Source organism: Doryrhamphus excisus, chromosome 12, assembly GCF_030265055.1.
Source record: "Doryrhamphus excisus isolate RoL2022-K1 chromosome 12, RoL_Dexc_1.0, whole genome shotgun sequence".
NCBI classification, from domain to species: Eukaryota; Metazoa; Chordata; class Actinopteri; order Syngnathiformes; family Syngnathidae; genus Doryrhamphus; species Doryrhamphus excisus.
This window is the reverse complement of record NC_080477.1, coordinates 20,347,047-20,365,148: the sequence shown is the minus strand read 5'-3', so window position 1 is coordinate 20,365,148 and position 18,102 is coordinate 20,347,047. Positions and strand designations below refer to the sequence as shown.

General features: G+C 35.9%; 1 protein-coding gene across 9 annotated transcripts in view; it reads right to left on the bottom strand.

Moving 5' to 3' along the window:
* Nucleotides 1–12,604: 12,604 nt before the first annotated feature.
* The window catches only part of chd9 (chromodomain helicase DNA binding protein 9), a 94,969-nt gene continuing 89,471 nt past the window's right edge, over nucleotides 12,605–18,102 (bottom strand). For 7 of the 9 annotated variants that reach the window (XM_058089449.1, XM_058089451.1, XM_058089458.1 and 4 more), the window contains 6 exons: nucleotides 16,504–16,681; nucleotides 16,281–16,420; nucleotides 15,988–16,212; nucleotides 15,754–15,903; nucleotides 15,256–15,360; nucleotides 12,605–13,862 (listed from right to left, as the gene is read on the bottom strand). In XM_058089449.1, the coding sequence (XP_057945432.1) occupies nucleotides 12,957–13,862; nucleotides 15,256–15,360; nucleotides 15,754–15,903; nucleotides 15,988–16,212; nucleotides 16,281–16,420; nucleotides 16,504–16,681 (1,704 nt within the window). In that variant the 3' untranslated portion in view covers nucleotides 12,605–12,956. The remainder of the gene's footprint in view (nucleotides 13,863–15,255; nucleotides 15,361–15,753; nucleotides 15,904–15,987; nucleotides 16,213–16,280; nucleotides 16,421–16,503; nucleotides 16,682–18,102) is intronic. The other 2 variants (XM_058089450.1, XM_058089452.1) reach the window with 1 other exon arrangement.

The window sequence follows — 18,102 nt, the reverse complement described above, 5'->3', positions numbered from 1 at the left end:
ATTAAAATTTTAAAATTTAAAGTAATTTTAATTTAAATTTACAAGGAATTTAAAATTAAAATTAAAATTAAAATTAAAATTAAAATTAAAATTAAAATTAAAATTAAAATTAAAATTAAAATTAAAATTAAAATTAAAATTAAAATTAAAATTAAAATTAAAATTAAAATTAAAATTAAAATTAAAATTAAAATTAAAATTAAAAAATAACTTAAATTTTTATTAGAAAAGCAGGAAGTGAACAAATGTAACAGTTACTGATTGTAAAAGTATGTGACAAAAAAATTAAAATTAAAATTAAAATTAAAAAATAAAGTAAAAAAAAACTTAAATTATATTAGGAAAGCAGGAAGTGAACAAATGTAACAGTTACTGATTGTAAAAGTACCAGATGGAGGGGTAGGATTTAATAAGCTTTGCTTCTTCCTACTCCTTTTGGACATGTGGAACTGGGAACTGATTATGTGATGCATTCAATTGTAATCTGATGCATGTTCAAATGAAATAAAACCATTACCATTACATATGGTGCAATTACATTTCACACGTCCAAAAAGACACACAAAACCTCAGAAACGGTCACATTCAAATAATGAATATTCACTAGAAGTACTGTAGTATCATGCATTGTTGTTAAAGCACACAGAGTAACCCCATCAGTGATACTCCCATGACTTTATGCTGCAACACAACCAGGCTTTTGCCTTTTAGAGTATTTTGTACACACACATACACACACACACACACACACGCAACACCTGAGGTCTTAATGGGCTCTTAGCAGTCAAGTGCGGATCAATTAGCAGTGTTCAGCGACTCCACTGGAAAAAAAAAAAAAGAAGCTTTTGGTGGTGTTCAGCCTCTAAATAGGATCCAGTGTTTCCGTTTCCACGTTTCCAGCCAACTGCGTGATGAAATAGTTCCGATTTTACTCGAAGGGATGAACGCTTTAAGACGCGACACTAATGACGTTTACAAAAAAGGGAAAATGGCGTCCTTACCACCATTTCTCATTTGGCTGGCAAATGCCAAGATAATTGAAATGTCATAAAAAGTTCATGACGCCTGAGAGGTGACTTGTATTCAGAAGCTGGCTTATAATTATGTATTTATTTTCATCACTTTCCTGGAGCACCATAAAATAAGAAAAAATAAGAAATGAAAGATGATCTTAAGTCGACGTCTTTTAGCAACATGTTCGGCTATAATAAAAACGTCTGTGATGGGACCGTTTTGACAATACGGTCATTAAATGTCTCACGCCGACAGTGTTTGTAGTGATGCTAAATTAGCAGTTAGCTCAGTATGCTTTTGAATGGCACCACTCGCAATAATGCACAATGCAACAATATCATTGTTTCAAAATAAAAGTATGTTACATATTGTTCGATACCGAACCGTGACCCCTGTATGGATAGTTGGATATGTTATAAATATTATATGAATATATAAATAATTCCAAAATATTTTTCCGCCATATTATTTTCCTATAAGACGTCACCTGTGTCTCCACTACAGCAAGGTGCTGATTATTGCTATTCCAACGGCGTCGGCTTACAACAGTGTCATCTGCCAACGTTATTTCATGCTCGGTTGGCTGGGAATCAATTTCACTCGGGGAAACAATTACTGAAGGTTTTTTTTTTTTTTTTTTTTTTTTTGTGCATCCTTCCAATCATAATATTTGAATCCAATTCATTGTGCCCGAGCCAGAACCCCAACTCATCAGCTGCTCACTGATCATGTGACACTGATGCGTGTGACAAGCTGTTTGCTTCAGTTTGGGATTCTTCCCAGCGCTTCTCTGGTGTGATGAAGATTCGTGGTGACCCATCAGGACTCCGACTCAAAGCGTTTAGCTTGCTAGCGCTCTCGTACCAACGACCAAGTCCATCTAGTCTCCATTTTAACGATCAGGTTAGGTTTAAAGAGACTACACGCCGTCTCGTTCTCAGAGTACATTTAGACCAGGGGTGTCCAAAGTGCTGCCCGCGGGCCATTTGTGGCATGCAGGTGTTTAATTGGTTAAAAATATAATTTCACAACATAATTAAAAAGGCAAATATGAAAAATTCAAAATATTAAAAGAAAAAAGTTGTAATTTAATGACAAAATATTGTAATTTTACAAGAATAATATGAGGAAAAAGTCATTTTAGTAGCATAAAGTGGAAATATTCATGAAAAAAGGTGCCATGCTATTAGTATTATTCCCATATATTATGGGAATAAAGTCATAATTATGAAAATAATATTTAAGAAAGTTAAAATATTTGAAAAAAATGCATCATCATGAGAAAAAATTGAAAAAAATATTAAAATAAAAATCATAAAATGAAAACCCCCCACAATTTTTTTTTTAATTAGGTTGTGGGAAAGGTTATATAATGGTAATAATATACAAAAATTACTTAAGAAGAAAGTTTAAAAAGTTCAAATATTTGGAAAATAAAAACAAGAAGGATTAAATTCATTAAGTAATTTTTAAGAGAATTAATAAATGGTGTTTGTGCCATACTATTAGTATTATTCCCATATATTATTGTAATAAAGTCATAATTGTGAAAAGAATATTTAAGAAAGTTAAAATATTTGAAAAAAATGCACCATCATGAGAAAAAAGTCATTTTAGTTGCAAAAATTGAAGAAAAATATTAAAATAAAAATCATAATATGAAAACTAAAAAAAAACATTTTTTTTAAAAATTAGGTTGTAGGAAAGGTTATATAATGGGAATAATATTACTATTACTTAAGAAGAAATTTAAGAAAGTTCAAATATTTGGAAAATAAAAACAACAAGGATTAAATTTATTAAGTAATTTTTTAAGAGAATAAATTCTAAATATTCAGAGAAAAAAGTTATATTCTAACAAGAAGAAAATTTGTAATTCTACAGAAATAAACATGTGACATAAGGAAAGATAAAGTCACAAAGGGGAGTTATGCTGGAGCCTATCCCAGCTGTCTTTGGGCGAGAGGCGGGGTTACACCCCGGACTAGTGGCCAGCCAATCACAGGGCCAACTAACCTAGCATGTGTGCTTACGTTTAAAAAATAAGAAATATCAAAGTGGTCTTATCGTGGCTAATAATTGACAGCCTCCCTTCCCAAACAGCAGAGGAAGAAGAACTGTCTGTGGATGGTTACCACGACGATATATCTATTTATCCAGCAAGGACGGGAGCCACAAATAGATGAAGTGCAACAACATGACATTTGCTCTACTTCAATTACTTTTGCGGGGCCCGGGCCACGTGGGTTAAAAGCCAACAAACCATAACTTTCTGTGACATTCAGCTCCTCTAACTGCGACCTGTGATGGATTCTCCCCGACAAAGCCTTCATCATCACAAAGAACACAGAGTACACTCTACGCCCTCCAGCAGCACACACGGAAAAGAACCGAACCCGATTGGGACGTCAGCTTTATCGCTGCTGCAACATGCAATCATCGACATGTAAGACGAATGCAGTTTTAGACTGGCCAATGACTGTAATGATTGATAAGTAAACAGACCAATACCTAATACCGATACTTGGTAGCATTACCGACCAATGACTGTAATGATTGATAAGTAGATAGACCAATACCTACAGTACCAATACTCAGTAACATGACTGGCCAATGACTGTAATGATTGATCAGCAGATAGACCAATACCTAATACTGTTACTTGGTAGCATTACTGACCAATGACTGTAATGATTGATAAGTAAACAGACCAATTACTAATACTGATACTTGGTAGCATGACTGACCAATTACTGTAATGATTGATATGTGACTGACCAATACCTAATACTGATACTTGGTAGCATTACTGACCAATGACTGTAATGATTGATAAGTAAACAGACCAATACCTAATACCGATACTTGGCAGCATTACTGACTAATGACTGAAATGATTGATATGTGACTGACCAATACCTAATACCGATACTTGGTAGCATTACTGACCAATGACTGTAATGATTGATAAGTAGACAGACCAATAACTAATACCGATACTTGGTAGCATTACTGACCAATGACTGTGATGATTGATAACTAGACAGACCAATCCCAAATACCACTACTTATTAGCATGACCAACACATGTTTAGCCACATGATCAGGCCGACCAATGACTGTTATCACATCTGGTGAATTTACAGCAGTTTTTATCCCATTTCTACAGTTTTTTTAAATTTCATACTATTTCAACTTTGTGATTTTTTTTCTCACAATTCAATTTTTTTTAACATCTCATCTATGTGATGCTACTGGTTGCTATGGTGTTTCCTGGCCCTTGAAGTCTAAAGATAAGGGGGCGGGGCATCAATTCATGCATATTCATATGAGAGCAACATGTGTCATATTCCACATATGTTCCCCTTTAAGAAGCAGGAGGCTGACCTGATCCAATGGGACAACATGGAACCCGGATCCCGGAGGCCACGTGGCTATCGGGGTATCGTGTTTGTGCCCTCACTGTCAACACCGACTATAATGAGCGAGTGCTGCACTTAGCTTCTTTCACAAGAAAGAACAAATGAGGAGGAAAGCACACAACAACACCACCAAGACGAGGAAAAAAAACACTCCCTTTGGACTGGAACATTGTGTTTGGAACACCGTAAATACAATTTGATTGACACAAACAGAGGACTATTTGGCAGCCGGAGATCAAGACAGGACCAGTGGTGGTCTCAGCAGCTGGTGCAGGTAGACTGGTGGAACAAAGCCTTCTTAATTGGCCTCCTAATGGTCCCTTTAATAGCACACTCATTAGCATTTTAATGATGGGCCTGTAATTAGGGTGGCCAAAGGATATTAGAAGAGCCTAATAATAATAATAATCATTATCATCATAATACCTCTCAGATCACAGGGAAAAGGCACCGTCACCGCGACTTGTAATATTATGTACTTTTCTCATCAATTTATGACTTTATTATTGTGAAAACGCATAATATTATGAGAAAAAAGTCATTATGAGAATGAAGTTGTAATATTACGGGAATAAAGTTGTAAATAATTTGAAAGTTTTCTCATCAATTTACGACTTTATTCTTGTAAAAACGCATAATATTATGAGAAAAACGTTATTATGAGAAGAAAGTTATAATATTAATATTACAACTATATTTAGTTGTAAACAGTACAACAGTAATATTACTATTACAGCTATATTTAGTTGTAAATAAAAATGCATAATATTATATATTATTGCTGTAATATTTACAACTAAATATTTACAACTAAATATACGTAGTTGTAATAATAATATTACAACTAATATTAATTTATGAGAAAAGTTTCAACTTATTTACGACTTTATTCTTGTAAAAACGCATAATATTATGAGAAAAAAGTCATTATGAGAATAAAGTTGTAATATTAATATTACAACTATATTTAGTTGTAAATAAAAATGCATCATATAAAAAATGCATGAATAAAAAATGCACAATATTATATATCATTGTTGCATATTAATGTTACAACTATATTTAGTTGTAAATAAAAATGCATAATATTATATATTATTGTTGTAATATTTACAACTAAATATAGCTGTAATATTAATATTACAACTAATATTAATTTATGAGAAAAGTTTCAACTTATTTATGACTTTATTCTTGTAAAAATGCATAATATTAAAAAAGTCATTATGAGAATATAGTTGTAATATTAATATTACAACTATATTTAGTTGTAAATATTACAACAGTAATATCAATATTACAACTGCATTTAGTTGTAAATATTACCACAGTAATATTAATGTTACAACTAATATTAATTTATGAGAAAAGTTTCAACTTATTTACAACTTTATTCTTGTAAAAACGCATAATATTATGAGAAAAAAGTTATTAAGAGGATGAAGTTGTAAAATTACGAGAATTAAGTCGTAAATAAGTTGAAATTTTCTCATAAATTTGTGACTTTATTCTTGTAAAAATGCATTATATTATGAGAAAATTAATTATGAGAATAAAGTTGTAATATTAATATTACAACTAATATTAATTTTAACTTATTTATGACTTTATTCTTGTAAAAACGCCTAATATTATGACTTTATTGTTGTAATATGATGTGTGTTTTCTCCAAAATGTCCAGGCCATAGAAAGACACCACATAGAGCAGATAGACGGCGTTTTAGCCAAAGTGGTGGAGTCGCCACCATCACACAGACTTTTATGTCTTTGTCTTCTTATCAAAAGTGGTATTTAGCCAGCCTGCTCACAAGGGGAAGAGATGGCTGTGCTGAAGGTCACTTTGTGAGCTGAAAGAATGACATTTGAAGATACTACTTCCTCTTTTTTCACCCGTGACACACGCACACGCACACACATCACTTCCTCCAAAAGGAGCGTAGTGTAGTTACGGCACGGTAAGGAAACAACACCAGATGAGTTGTTGTTGTTGTTGTTGTGTTGCGTCGACTAAAAGGACAGTCAGTGTGTCCTTACGCTGCCATCTGCTATAATCAAGTCACGGCGGTCCACATGTCTCCTCGTATCGGCTGACCTTTTATCTCCACTTAAATCTTATTTGCCTGCAGGACTTTTATGTGCATTCATAATCTATTTGTACTCATGCTTCTCATGACATTTCACCCAAAACAACAACTGCTCAGAGCACTGTAAAGATACACCAGACCCATGTCTTTACAAAATATCATCATATTGCAAGCAAAAAATAAATATAAAAATAAAATTATTTAATATATTTATATATAAAATAATAAAAAAATATATACATTTAACATATATTTAATATATCAAATATATATTTTATAATATTTAATATTTTTATTTTTATTTAGAAAAAAGTCATATCATCTTTACAAAATATCATCACATTTCAAGAAAAAATATATGAAAATAAATAAAAATATTTAACATATTTATATATAACATATTAAAAATTAAAAACAATATATATAATATATATTTAATACATTAAATATATATTTCATAATATTTAATATTTTTATTTATTGAGAAAAAAGTCATCATATTACAAGAATAAAGTCATAATATTGCAAAAATAAGGTCATCACATTGCCAGAAAACATCACCATAAAAAGTCATAACGTTGGTTGGAAGTTGAAATATTACAAGGATAAAGCCATACTGTGGCAAAAAAATAAAAGCGTAAAATTATCATTTCATTTAATTATTTAATTTAATTATTAATATTAAATATGTATTTCATAATATTTAATATTTTTATTTATTGAGAAAAAACTCATCATATCATCTTTACAAAATATCATCATATTGCAAGAAAAAATATATAAAAATATAAAAATATTTAATATATTTATATATAAAATATTAAAAAATAAAAAATATATTTAACATATATTTAATATATTAAATATATTTTTATAATATTTAATATTTTTATTTATTGAGAAAAAAGTCATCATATTACAAGAATAAAGTCATAATATTGCAAAAATAAGGTCATCACATTGCCAGAAAATATCACCATAAAAGTCATAACGTTGGTTGGATGTGGAAATATTACAAGTATAAAGCCATACTGTGGCAAAAAATAAAAGCGTAATACTGGCAGAAAATAGTTGTAACATGGCCATAAAAAGTAATAATATTAGTAGAATAAAGTCATAATATTGTGAGAATATTTTTGTCTATATCAAGAGGAGAATGTTGCAATACTATAAGGAAAAAGTCACATTATAGGGTAGAATACAAATTAAAAAGTCATAATATTATGATAAAAAAATAATACTACAAGGATAAAGTCATAATATTTCAAGAATAAAGTCGTATTTTGCACTGTTTTGTGCTACCAAACATGATTATTTGGAATTAATTCATTGTACAAAGTACATCATTTTGTTGTGAGAATGCTGAGAATCCAACATTTCCATGGATTGAAATACGACAAGGGTCAGAAAAGAAGCACAAGAACATAAAAATATGACCCCATCAGATAAACAGGCATTACAGTAGGTACAGTATAATTGTAAATACGGTTAAACACGGGAAGGCGGAAGCAAGTAAAAGGAAGGCGCTGATTGGTGGACACGTGATGACGACAGTTGAAAGTAATCACGGACAGACACAAAAAAGGGACAAATCATATTAATTAGCTGATAAAGCTTCTAAAATACTTTCTTCTTATGACGCTACTTAAATTAAAATCCTCCCACCAACTCACATTAATAATTTTCTTATTATTCAATTATATTTCCACAACATGACCGATACTTGTAATTAAACATTTGCAGCACTCTTCTGCTCTCTGGTGGCGAAAGAGTGAACTGCTTATACTTGTTTTCCTTAATTGCGTCGTCATCTAGTGGTCACTCGGCAGCACTACAGTTTAATATGGCTAATGACTCATTTTTTTTGCTTGTCTCTTGTAGTTTTTCTGCTACAAATTATGATTGAATTCTCATTAAAAAAAACTTTAATTGGCTATATAATATGAAAAAAGGAACCATGAATTTAAAACAAAGACTTACTTTGTTACAAGTGAACATATACCTGTATCACTGATGAAAGGAGAGTTTTGATGTGAGGGCATATTGCTGGAACTTCCTGGTACGTCACAAAGCACCAGGTAAATTCGGTGTCTTCCATTGCTGGTAATGGCTTCTCATGTCCTCCATTGAATTCCATTTATTTCGTCAATAGTTTCTTCAAATGTCGTATTAATGCTTGTTAACGTGCCAGCCAGCAATATGGCTTCCGTGGCACGTGCTCGTAAAGTTCCACATGATTGTTATTGGGGGACAAGTGGGAGGAGCTTACCAAAGACGTTCGGTGGGTTAAGACAGTACACCGCCCGAAAGGATCGCTGCGGGCTAAATAGTGCTAGCTAGCTAAAGATTGTGATCGATCTCGTGATTTTTGACAAAAATCTGCCTTTTATATGTAATATTAATGCTGTATAGTAATATTACAACTTAAATTTGATAAAAACGTGGACTGTTTCATATTACAACTTTACTATTATGATTTTATTCATATGAAATGACACTTAAAATACTACTACGTTATTTAGTTTTTTCAGTGTAATATTCCAACATTATTTTTATGATTTTTTTTCTTGGAAAATACAATTTATACTGGTAAAATTATGTATATATTATGAAATAAGTTCAGACAATATATCTATATCTAAACTGAGAATGAAATAATATTTAAAAATGTGTTTTATCCCAAAAATACTTTATTAAGATAAGAATTGTGTGCGTGATGGACAGCAGTGGTGTCTTGTTGACCGTGGACATGCCAATCTGTAAATCATACAAATTATAATTAATACCATTTCTGATCACTCTCCTAATAAGGTGATGGCGACTTACTTTAGGATGAAGTGATGCCAATCAGCTGGAAGCTTCCTGGCTTTCCTGTTGGTCCTTGTCTCCATCTTCTCCCTTGGCGTCCTCCAGAGGTGTCTCAGGAGCGGACACGGCCGTCTGTGGCCTTTCTTTGGGTTTTTGCGAAGGATCCGCGGCCTCCGTGACGGCGGCGGCGGCTCTGCTGGTGTTGCAGCCCATGACTTTGTCTGATGTTCCTTCTCACCTGGTCCGAGTATGAAGACCCGATCAGGCCGCTTCCACGTGTCCACGTGACAATGAATCTCAGCATGTTTTGGGTCACCACGGCAACCGAAGACACTTCCTGTTGTCTCGACCGGACTGTTTCTTCACCTGCCAGGTAACAACGGCAGAAACCAAACAATGGCATGTGACCGTTGTGTGGTAACCACGGCAACAGCAGTCCCTCACTATGGACATTCTGTTCTTATCAACTCTTGCTGAGTCATCACAAAACCAAAACAGAAGCATAAGACTAAAAATTACAGCTTTTAAATAAATTCTGGGATTATTTTTGGAACATCCGAATGAGAAAACTAGAGATTTTGACCAATATCGTAGATTATTTCATGTCATAGCAAGAAAATTACAGATTTTGAATGAGGTCAGGGATTATTTGGTTACATCCGAGTGAGAAAAATACTGACTCACAAAGTACATATATTATTTCATGTCATGGGGGGAAAAATTATATATTTTAAATAGAATCTGGCATTATTTTTGGAACATCCGAATGAGAAAACTAGAGATTTTGAACAAAATTGTAGATTATTTCATGTCATAGCAAGAAAATTACAGATTTTAAATGAGGTCAGGGATTATTTGGTTACATCCAAGCAATCAAAGCATGAAAACCATCACTTTTGGACAAGACTAGGGATTATTTGGTTACATCCAAGTGAAAAAAATACTGACTCAATAAGAACATATATTATTTCATGTCATGGGGGAAAAAATGACATCTTTTAAATAAATTCTGGGATTATTTTTGGAACATCCGAATGAGAAAACTAGAGATTTTGAACAATATTGTAGATTATTTCATGTCATAGCAAGAAAATTACAGATATTAAATGAGGTCAGGGATTATTTGGTTACATCCAAGTGAGAAAAATACTGACTCACAAAGAACTTATATTATTTCATGTCATTGGGGGAAAAATTACAGCTTTTAAATCAAATCTGGGATTATTTTTTGAACATCTGAATGAGAAAACTACAGATTTTGAGCAATATTGTAGATTATTTCATATCACAGCAAGAAAATTAGTGATTTTGAATGGGGTCAGGGATTATTTGGTTACATCCGAGCAAGAAAATAACATACCTTGACCAATGAAGTATATTATTTCATGTCACAGGAAAACAATGACAGATTTTAAATGAGCTCTGGGATTATTTTGTTACATCTGATTCATCAAAATTACAGATTTTAAACAATGGCATAGATTATTTCATGTTCTAGCAATAAAATAATTGTTTTCGAGTGTGGTCAAGGAACATTTGGTTACATCTGAGCAAAAAATCTGAATGAGCTCTGGGATTATTTTATTCTTTTTATTATTTTTTAGCAGGGACATGTGGTTGGGATGATTTTGGGGAAAAGATTTTGGCCAACGATCTTGATGATGTCACGTCAGAGCAAGAAAATTACCAATTAAAATCCAGACAATTTATTATTTTCAAACATAAAACCAAAAAATGTATTTATTTTTGAATAATTAAGAATCACGTTTGATCTATTTAATCCAAGTACTGTAGATTTTATAGGAATGTTAGCCAAGGCCAACGACCAGACTAAATGAAGTTATTTACAATAAAAATGATCTTCAAATAAATTATTGTTGACTTTTTTAACCATTTGTAAATAATAAAGCGTAATAACAAAAATGGCTCCAAACAAAGAGACACGTGATGAATACTCAGAAGAATATGTTTAATAAAAATAATTAAACCTCAGTTTCCTCTATAGAACTTCATAGAAAGTAATCCAATAAATTACAAATGACTCTTTTCTTCTTTTAAGACCCCCCTCCCTCCCTCCCCCATCCCATTTCTTCCCCCCCCCACTACATAAAATCGACTACACAGAGCACAACTTTTGCAAATATTACTCAAGAATGAAAAATAACAGGACAAAAAGTGACCATGGTGGTGACATTTACGATATCGTCAAGCTTGAAATAAAAAAAAAAAACGACTTGATGCGAATTCTGTCTCAGTGATGACATGGATGACAACCTTCCTATACAGCAGTAATGTACGCGCGTATTTAACACCGCTGGAATTCCCCCCCAAAAAAGCAGGAGCCGAGGAAAAACTGATGGATTATACATTAATGAAGCATAAGGGCACTGCAAAGCGTAAGAAAAAACATAGAAAAATACCTTCAAGCTAGCAATGCAATGATTTCAGTCTCGGTGCGTTCACTGACCGTGGGAGAACGAGGCTTAACAGCGACTCTGAGCGTGTTGATGAACTAACAGTCCAGCAGTGTCGGAGCCAGCGTCGCTGTCCGATATAACACACGAAAAAAAAGGTACTTCGGTTTGATTTAATTCCAGTGTTTGTGTTGTTGCAGTGTCCAAAAAACTGAGGTACAAGATAAGGGCACTTCTACGTCTAAGCTGAAGCTCCGAAATAAACAAACGAGTGGCGGCGGGGGGTGGAGCCCTTGCCACAGCTAGCTAGCTAGCTAGCTAGCTTGCCATTTCGCTAGCTAACTTGCCATCTCGCTAGCTAGCTAGCTAGCTGTGGCACTGCGTTTCAAAACAAAAACAATCAGAATTTGTGCTTGAGCCGCGCTACGACCCGGAAATAAACACCGGAAGCCGTCACACGACGTTCCGATATCGCAACACATTACCGGAAGCTCGTAGTGAGACATTTTGGCACAGCCGTGTGAAATTTTGGAAGCTAAAAAAAATCTCCGGACACGACCGAGCGCCACGTGCCGTGCGATAACGCAGCCAAAATCATATTTTTTTCGGATTTTTTTTGTTATTGTTTTTAATTTAAAGGCTGTGCTAACCGTGCGGGAACAAGCTGATGCTTAAAAAATGCGCTAGTGAAACGGAATCTACAGCTTGAGTGACATTCGTTAGCTGCCCGAGTTATTGCTCACTATCAGACACTATCCGCCATTTGCAAAGCAAACATAAACATTGACAAATTATAGCCCCGCCCCCACCATCCAAATATATTAATAGCACAGCTCGACCAGCGTGTCGATGTGGTTTTGAATAATAATAATAATAATAATAAAAGTAAATCCTGACATAATTACAATAATGCCTTTTTCCTTTTCATGATGCATTTTTGTACATCGTAGGTGTGACGATTCTACATGCAAAATGTCTCAAAACAAGACGGTACCTTTTGAACAAACACTGAAATTTTATTTCAGTTTTTTTTGTGCCTTTTTCGTGTTTTTTTTCCTCATATTTTATTACACAACAATTTTGTTAGTTATTTACATGTAAAGAAAAAATCGTAAGTGCTCGCAAAAAAAAAAAAAAAAATCCATATGTGTGATATATGAATACATTTCTAGGAGGGCGATACATAAATAGATTTATCGTCTTAGTTTCATCCGTCAGTCCTCGTCGCTGGAATCGTCTGAGGATGATGAGGAGCTCCCCGATTCCGATGAAGATGACTCGGCTTTTCCTGAACCGCTGTTGTCTTTCTGTTCCCCCGACTCGTCGTCTTCTTCGTCATCGTCGTCGTCATCGTCGTCTTCCAAAGTTTCCTGCTTTGCGGTTGACTGCGGGACTACGGTTGGGGGCGGAGCGTGAGAAGGGGCGGGGTCAGCGTTGGCGGGCTGCGCGGCGGGAGTGGGAAGGTTAAGGCCTGGAGTGAGAAGCATCCCTGGGTAAAGCATACTGGAGAGTAACAAGGGGTTGAGCGGGACTGCGGGGGTGGAGCCTGCCGAGGCACTTTGGGGGCCACTGGCAGACGAGGCGGTGCTGGAAGTGGAGGAAGCCGCGGCGCTCGCGCCCTCTGTCCTTTCTCCTTTGGCGTCGACCGAGTGGGCGGACGACTCTCCTGACGCGCCGCCTCCGCCGACGCCGCTTCCATTCTCCTTCTTGTCCTCGGAGTCCTGGCCGGCTTTCCCGAGCAAGGGGCTCACCCCGAGCAGATTGGGCATTCCCGCCATGCCGGAGAGCATCATAGGGAACATGGCGGCTAAGTTACTAGCGGCGAGGTTGCCGGCGTCCGACGGCAGGCCCATGAGGCCCGCGGTGAGCTGCAGGGACTGCAAACTCTGGAAGTTCTGCTGGAAGGCCTGTAGGCTGCCCAGGTCCATGCCCGCGAGGAGCCCGTTGGCCAGCAGGGGGTTCAAGCCCAGCGAGGACGCCGAAGGCGTTGCTGCTGCCGCCGCCGCCATTGCCGCCGCTTTCACCAGAGGGTTCTTTGGCCGCCGTCCTCGGCGACTCACCTCCTCGGGAACGATGGGACCCGTCAGGATCCGGTCAAACATGCTCTCTGGGAGGTAGCCCTGAAAGGATGCCAGGTGGATGGGTTAGCATTTAAGGGAAAGGAAAGGGCGGATAAAACCTGCCTCTTCTGTAATGTCAATTTGATTAGCCAAAATGCTACTATTAGCCATTAGCCACTCTATCCTCCTATCCCGCCTCAATATCGCCGATTCTGCTCTGTCCTGGCTCCAGTCATACCTCACCAATCGTCAACAGTTCGTGCACATAAATAGCTGCCCCTTTACCTCGAGGTGTTCCCCAAGGTTCGGTGCTTGGTCCTCTTCTCTTCATCCTCTACATCCTTCCACTCGACAATATCATCCGTCGACATGGCCTCAGTTTCCACAGCTACGCCGATGATATTCAAACTATACATTTCCACCACCTCCACCAACTCCAACATCTACTCCACCCTCACCAACTGCTTAACTTGGATGGAACAAAAAATTCTTAAACTTAATATAAAACAGATATTATCATAATTGGTCCCAAAAACATCGCAACACCTACCCATAATTACAAAATTTAAAAATAAAATAAAAAAAACCCTTAAACTGTATTATGGAAAGCAGGAAGTGAACAAATGTAACAGTTACTGATTGTTACTACTGCAACAGTATTCTCTACGTTACACCATCCAAAACCCTCAACAAACTACAATATATTAAGAACTCCGCTGCCCGCCTCCGAACCTCCACCCGCTCCCGTCAACACATTACCCCTGTCCTCCAAAACCTCCACTGGCTTCCCGTCCCCCAACGCATTCACTTCAAAGTTTTCAAACAGCTAAAATAATGCATAAGGCTAAAAAATAACCAATTAGCTAAAAATGTCATCCAATACTTCTCTACAAGAGAGGAGAAATATGATCTCAGGGAAGAAGTACATTAGAAACACTTCTATGCTAGGACTACGTTATGCTAGCCATAGCATTTCAGTATGTGGAATCAAACTATGGAATGGATTGAGTAAGGAAATCAAACAATGCACAACGATGAGCCAATTCAAGAAACAATACAAGCAGTTGATGTTTGCTAAATACAAGGATGAAAAGTCTTGAACCAGTCATGATGTGCTATATATATCACTATATTGACAGTTACTATGGTACCCATTATGGCATTGGATGGTCATATCACCTCGTACTTTGGTACGTGACAAAAAAAATAAATAAAATTAAATATAATAAAAAATTAAAAATAAAATGAATAAAAAATAACTGAATTAATTAAAAAAATAAAAATTAATTAATTAATTAAAAAAAATAATAATAATTTAGATTATGTTAGGAAAGCAGGAAGTGAACAATGTATTATTATTATTATTATTATTATTATTATTAAATACAGTGTAGTACTGACTGCATTACATAATATTTTGTCTATTCCCGTTCCCCAAACATATCAGACTCACCGACTGCTTGACAACGTCCGCCCATTCGGGCGGGACCCCGTACTCTGGGTTCTCCTGAAGGAAGCGGCACAGATCCTTGAGCGGAGGCGCGAAAGCTCCACCCACCTTTAAAAAAAAAAGATAATAATACAGACGGTGTAAGGAAAAACAAAAACATATAGCATATAATCTAATTGCAGTTCATTAGCATTGTTACATTTGATAAATAAATAATCAAGTGAAGCTGCACGGTGGTCTAGTGGTTAGCGTGCAGGCCTCACAGCTAGGAGACCCGAGTTCAATCCCACTCTCGGTCATCTATGTGTGGAGTTTGCATGTTCTTCCTGTGCATGCGTGGGTTTTCTCCGGGTATTCCGGTTTCCTCTCACATTCCAAAAACATGCTAGGTTAATTAGTGACTCCAAATTGTCCATAGGTATGAATGTGAGTGTGAATGGTTGTTTGTCTATATGTGCCCTGTGATTGGCTGGCCACCAGTCCGGGGTAGTAGTACCACACCTTGCGTGCGTTCCTCCTGTTGATAATCTGCACTCTCTCCTCGCCCGTCAGACTGTTGACGTCGATCTTGTTGGGGTTCCTGCAGCGATGCCTCTTCTGCTTGGGCCGTCCGTCCTGGATGTGGAACTGCAAAGGCATCTTGTTGACGCCCTACGTGGAAAAACAATAAAAAAAAAAATGACGACAAAGGATATATAGCTCCTCGGATTTTATGTACGCAGCTCAGATTCTCACAGGGATGAAGGCTCCCGTGTCCGGTACAAAGCCGGGGTGCTCCTTCAGCCACTGCTCCAGATCTTTCTTCCTGGGAGCGTCATCCCCAGCAAGCCGGGTACCGTCTTTGAGGTTGATGACGGGAACCCTGCTCTCCATGTCTTCGGGACCCGGACCCAAGTTCTGAGTGTAACCCGGCACTGGAGGCACGCCCACTTGGCCGATTCCTCCCCACCCGGGAAGTGCCTGGCATCACATTGGGAAACCACGGTTGTGTATCTGTACTCGCGTATCATCGCGGTCCGGCATCTTACCTGGTCAGGGACTTGAGTCCTGTTCATAAAGAGCAGGTCCATGCCCTCGACGTTCTTCCTCCTCCCCCTTCTCCGCTTCGCCACCGGCTGACCATCCAGGACTCCGTTTATCCTCATGGGACCAGCAAGACCTGAAGGCACTGCAGCACAAGCGGCATCCAATACTGTAAATCATCAAGTTTTTGCTGCCATCTGGTGGTAAGAATAAGAAAAGACGCCGTACCGTTCTGGAAGCTGCACTGCGGCTTGGTGATGTCGGCCAGGCCCGTGTCCGAGGCGCTCTGCAGGTCGTGGAGTCGAGCCAGGTACTGCTGCTGTGACTGGGGGCCCTCCTCTGTGTCCAGGGGCCTCTTCAGAGGGAGACCCTGTTTCTGGAAGGTCAGCTTGAGACTTCCCTCCTGCTGCACAAAAGCACAGGGGCAGCGGTTGGGGTGAGTCCTCCTTGTTGGGTGATGCATTCAAGGTTCTTTTTGGAGCTCCAATGCTACATGATTTTATATATATATATAGCATTGTTTTTTTTTTCAAAACACAAATACATACAGTGGAACCTCAACATTTCAATGTCCCCATTTGGTAAAAAAAATATAGATGTGCTAAGATGTTATATACTGTAGATACTATATAAATATCTTTGTTTTTGGAAATGTTTTTTTTTTTTTTTTTAAATTGTATTTACTCTTGTTACATAACGTTTTCAGCAACCAAATTTTTAAAATTTTTCATAAAATAGAAATAAATAAATAAAAAATTATTTAGTATTTCAACTTTATGCTACTAAAACTAATGTTATTTTCACATTACTGTGTAAAATTAAGATTACAAAATTAACATTTATTCTTGTTAAATTAATGCAGATTTTTCTATTTTTTAAAATTTATTATTATTATTTATAATTTATTTTTTGTTTTTTTAAGTTAAATCATTTCTAAAAACATATTTTTAAAAACAGAAATACATAAGAATAACATTTTCTTTAGTATTTCAACTTTATGCTACTAAAACTAATGTTATTTTTCCATTACTGTCGTCAAATTAAGATTACAAAATTAACATTTAGACTTTATTCTTGTTAAATTAATGCATATTTTTCTATTTCTTAAATTTATTATTATTTATAATTTATTTTTTGTTTTTTTAAGTTGAATCATTTCTAAAAACTTATTTTTTAATTATATGACAATATATTATTATTATGACTATTATTTATAATTTATTTTTTGTTTTTTTAAGCTAAATCATTTAAATCGTATAAATTTAAATCATAAAACGTATTTTTAAACAATATATATTTTTTATTATTATAACAATATATTATTAGAATTATTATTCTAACAAGAACACAAAAAGTTGACTTTCCGCTTCTGCATGCCGTGGATCATCTCTCAGGGCGCTTTAAACATTTGATTGGTTTGATTTGATGCCGCCAAGCAGTGGTTAGCTTCTTTTTACGTTTTTATGAGTGTCAAGTATGCCGAAATGTTACTTAAAGAGTCACGCAGATAAAGTGAGGAAATAACAGACCGTTTCTGCATAAAATAAGTTTATATTTCATGGATGTAAGCCAGTTAAAAAACATAAATTTTACTTTGTAATTGCTTGTAAACATTTTTAAAAACGCCAAAGTCTTGGCGTTTTTTTGGAGACGCCAAGACTTAGTGTCGCGGGAAGGTGCGTTAATGGCACGGCTCAGTGTCCGTCTTTTTAATTGGCCGAAATATGAAACAGTTGCAAAGAGCTGTCTAAAAACAACAAAAAAGTGGGGGAGGGGCATCGAAGTGGGCGTTGTTATGCTTGGCGTATTTTAATTACGACGCTTTGA